At 54.0% G+C, this 4,591-nt stretch overlaps 1 protein-coding gene across 1 annotated transcript; it reads left to right on the top strand.

The window, feature by feature from the left end:
* The first annotated feature begins 1,469 nt into the window (after positions 1-1,469).
* On the top strand, positions 1,470-3,559 carry LOC101755002. Its single transcript, XM_004984657.2, has one exon. It carries the CDS (start codon positions 2,044-2,046, stop codon positions 3,229-3,231), a length of 1,188 nt encoding a protein of 395 aa, XP_004984714.1. The 5' UTR covers positions 1,470-2,043; the 3' UTR covers positions 3,232-3,559.
* Positions 3,560-4,591: the final 1,032 nt, after the last annotated feature.

Genomic DNA, 4,591 nt, shown 5'->3' with positions numbered 1-4,591 from the left:
GCGCGCGTGGGATTCCGGGGTCTTTGGAAGCTGATGCGCAGGCGCAGCCTGGACGTTTTTGGGCACTTCCGCGCTGCGCGCTGATCGGGCGTTTTGTCCGTCTTGCACTACGCACAGCGCTCGGAGCGCGGGGGGGAAAGGGGCACATGATCGACCGCCCTCGCAGGACCACACGCTGCTCGCTGGATAACCTCACAAGTCATAACCCTACTGTATTGCTGCCTCCGTGTGTGTAGCGGAATGGCGTTTATTTTGAGCTACACTGTAGGTTTGGATTTGATGGAAGCACGTTCCAATTAGCTAGTGCTCCTACTTTTGTCGCCTCCTTGAGAACCACCACACGATATCGAAGATTTCCTCCCGGGTGATCTTTTGAAATGGTTATTGCCTTTTTTTTCTCTCCAAATTTTCTTATCAAGTGGCCAGGATTTTCTAGCTTAACTTGGATATTTTCCAAGAGGAAAGACAAATTAACAACAAAAAAACTCCCCGGTCAACGTTTTCTAACTATAGAACATACCGTCAGCCGCAAGATAAATAATCCTCAAGCATCATCTGAGTTAGAGCATCCACAATAATAATCACCAACAAACATTATCTAACTATAAAATCGGTTGGCCATTTGAGAAAAATACAAAGAAGACAAAAAAACGTCGGTCATTGGGAAAAAAAAATGGAAGCTATACAAATCTTATAGCGAACGTGCCATGGACAGGCTTGAGAGAGTTCGAGAATGGTGGTACCGGCCGAATGGTAAGAGTTTCACCCAAGGAAGAGGAAAAAATGACAGGGAAATCATTGGCAAGGTGGCGGCACATATCCGTGATACGCTCTTGGAACTTGGGAGCATCTACGCCATACGTCTGATCTGTTCGTCAGAAATGCAGCTAACCAATTTGATGCCCTTTTCTCTTCCATTCCTCTGCTTCTCCTTAAACCTACTACGGTTTTAATTTGAATACCAGTACTGCACCTTTAAGCAAACTGCTGAACGAGATATTCTTCTCTCAAATTAGCAAGGCACAGGCCAAAACCCGAAAGCAGACAAGGAATTACCTGTCACCTCGTTCCAGCAATCCCCCCCCCCCCCCCCCCCCCCTCTTTTTTTTTGCGAGTGGGTGATATAAACGGTTGACATCGAATTCGAAAATGTCATTCCGCTTCTTGATAAGCGCAAAACGGATAGAACATATTCATCATTTTGTACCGCAGATGGTGTGTGCGCCACAACCGGATAGAGCGGTATAAAATATACTTCCCCCACAAAATTTTGTTCTCAAAGTTTTCAGGAAATGTTCGATCGGAATGCGCATATGTCACGGAGGGGCCCTAGCTCACCGGCGCCAAAAGTATCTGTTCTCCCCCCGTGCTAGTGGGGTGTGCGCTGAGCGGAGGCTGAGAGAGCCCGAGCACCCCCTCCGCGCCCTACAAATACCCCCGCCGGGCCGTCCCTCTTCTTATCGTGTGACCTCGCCCACCCCTTCCATCCTCAGCTGAAGCCAAGCCTCCTCCTCCCGCTTAGCAGCCGGCCAAAGGAGAAGTCAGTGGGAGAGTGCGATAGATAGAGAGACCGAGCCGAGAAAAACCATCAAAACGAGCGAAAAATCAGAGCGAAACCGAGACGCGCGCGTTAGAGTCTCCGAAGCTTATCTCTCCAACTCCCCCCGTCGCAGCCTCTCGTTCCGTCCATTCCTCCGGCCCGCCCGTCAAACCGCGTGCGTGTGCTCTGCTCCCCGGCTTGGCGTCTCCTCCGATCCTGTCCTGTGCTCGAGCTGCTGTTCTGGCTCTGTTCTGTTCCACATCTCCCGCGAGGTAAAAAAAAGAGAGGGACAAGAACTTAACAACAAGCCACGAAATATAAACACGCACACGAGCGCGCTAGTACCAGAGTAGCTAGCTGCAAGCAAGTACAACGTAGAAGCTAGCGCCGTCACTCGTGGTGCATCCTTTTTTGTGGCAACCTGCAGCACCACCTGACCTGACACAGCAGGTAGCGTAGCTAGCTAGCTGAGTGTGTCATTTGCGGGGGACCAGCAGGGAAGCATGGCACTGACAGTGTTCGAGACCAGCGAGCAGCAGCAGCAGCTCCTCCCGTGCCAGCAAGCCGTCGAGCAGGCCGGCGATGGCGGGAAGGCGCCGGCTGCGGCTGGTGGCGCCGAGAAGGCCGCCGTGACGCTGAAGGAAACAGACCGCGGCGGCGACGACGACGGCCCGGAGAGGGCCGACATATGGAACATGATCCAGGCGCAGAAGCCGACCGCGGCCGCGGCCGCGCCCAAGCAGGCGCAGGCGCCGTACGTGCACCCGCTCGTGCGCCGCTCGTCGAGCCTGCTGACACAGAAGAGCCTGGAGATCTGCACCGAGAGCCTCGGCTCCGAGACGGGCTCCGACGGCTTCTCCGACGCGGACGGCTCCAGCACCGACCGCTCGTGCCCGGGCTCCGACGACGAGCGCGAGGAGGCGGTGGCCCCGCGCGCGCCACCGCCCAGGGCGTTCCCGCCGCCGCTGCCGTCGCTGGCGCGGCGCAAGGTGGAGTCCACCATGGAGATGAGGCAGGAGCGCCAGGGCGGCCGCCTGCTCGTCAGGGTCGTCCCCGTGCCGTCGTCCACTCTGTTCCGCGCCCAGCGCCGCGGCGGGCGCCTGCTCCTGTCGTTCGCCGACACGGCCGCCCCCGCCGCGGATGAGAGCCGTGGCCAGGTGGAGCCTGTGCAGCAGGCCGACGAGCACGACGCCCACGAGGAGGAGGAGGACGAGGACGTGGAAGAAGACGACGACGACGAGGAGGTAGAGGTCGTGGACAGGGGAACCGTCGTGGAGTTCAAGGTGAGCACGCAGCCGCAGGCGCGCAGCGGGAGTGGCCCGCGCGTGCGCCGCTCCTCGCTCGTCATCAACAAGTTCGTGGGCGCCGAGCCAGCGGCCACCTGCGAGATCAACGCCGGCGCCGCCCCCACCGCGCCGCAGGAGCACTCGCCCAAGCACAGCAGGCGCTCCACCGGGTCCACCACCACGGCTGTCGCGGCGCTGGCCGCGGCCTCGGTCCTGAGTGCCACCGCCCCGCCGCCGTGCAATGGTGAGGACGTCGTCCCCGGCGCCACGTGCGGCGAGAACAAGCTCCTGATGACGGCGAAGCGGCGCAGCAGCAAGGAGGAGCTGCTCAACCACATGCGCCGGTGCAACCAGCTCCGTGGGCAGCTCTTCTTCTGGGAGCCGCGCATCGCCACCTCCTCTTGAACCCAACCCCGACCGACGGCGACCGGCCGCCGCCGTCCCTCCCATTCATGCTTCAACGAGTGCTCTGTTTGTTCGCAGCAGCCGCCGCCACCGCTGCTGCTGCAGGTGTAACGTACGTACGTAACGTAATGCTGCTTGTTGTTAGTAGTAAGTGAAGATCGTCACGTGATTGGCTTAGCCGTGTGTGTGTGTGTGTGAGGTGAGAGCTATGGAGAGAGAGCGCTTAGCCCCATTGGTTTGGCATGTCACCTTACGTGCCCTGCCTGATGTATCTACTACTACCATTTACGTGCTGCTGCTACTACTAGTGACCGTTGCTTATCATTGAGATCGACGTCTCTGATGACCTGATGATGGGCGTGTTTTGGATGGAGTCGGTGCCTGATTTTATTGGGAAGTTTGTTGCGATGACGGCTTCCCGGAAATGCAGAATGCCAGCTGCTGGATATTACAAATTAACCTCCATAAACTAATTGAATATTAGGAATTTAACTCACAAGAAAAGGACGAAACGAACGAAGATAATCGACAAGGTCTGATTGTTAGTAGTCTGCTGATGTTGATGCTAGTATAAACGAACACTTGTAATCTAGTTCTCATCCTGATCACCTCTGGAGATTCATGAAAATATAATTACAGAATAATGCAATGAATATGCACATACACATACATCTGGGCAATCGGATAATCGAATTGAGAATAGATACACAGCGGGATGCTCTGCAGCGCGAAGATCTGAAGATAAGCTTATCAGCTATGGCATCAGTTCAGTCGAAATGTTTTGCATTCGATTTCTGTTTTATTTTTTTAAGATCAATTTCTGTTTTATCAATCGGAGGTTATCACCGCAACACTTCCAATCGTCAAACTCAGGTTAATAATTGTGTGCAATGCTATTCGAGATAAATAAATACATGGACAATTTAAGTAGCTACACTTATCTCCTACCACCATTTTGAAAAATAAACGGATAGGAAAATTAGGGGGTGTTTGGGAGGGGGTGCTAAATTTTAGCACCCCCATTTTAGTCACTTTTAGCCCTCCTCCTCCCAAACACCTAGGCTAAAATGGAGGGGCTAAATTTAGTATTTGAGATCCTCTGTGTTCATATTATCAGTTTTGGGGCACCCTCTGAGAAAAAAAAAAAAAAAACAGAGCTAAATAAAAAAAGAGGAGCTCCCTCTCCACCTGGCCTCTGTTCTTTCGATTTTTCCTTGTTACCACCAACTCTTGTTGCTGGTTTGGCACTCTCTTTCAACTTTGCATTATTGTGTGATTGTGATATTCCTTCGTTTGAGAGCAGCCTTCCCAGAAGACCACATACTACTTCGACGAGCATGACTTGTATCTCCAGGCAATC

This window comes from Setaria italica, chromosome IX, assembly GCF_000263155.2.
Source record: "Setaria italica strain Yugu1 chromosome IX, Setaria_italica_v2.0, whole genome shotgun sequence".
Classification (NCBI taxonomy): domain Eukaryota; kingdom Viridiplantae; phylum Streptophyta; class Magnoliopsida; order Poales; family Poaceae; genus Setaria; species Setaria italica.
Note: the sequence above shows the minus strand (reverse complement) of the source record. Positions and strands in the feature narration are given on the sequence as shown.

Excerpts from the sequence above, each read along its gene's own strand:
- LOC101755002 (XM_004984657.2), top strand. The coding sequence starts at position 2,044 with ATGGCACTGACAGTGTTCGAGACCAGCGAGCAGCAGCAGCAGCTCCTC.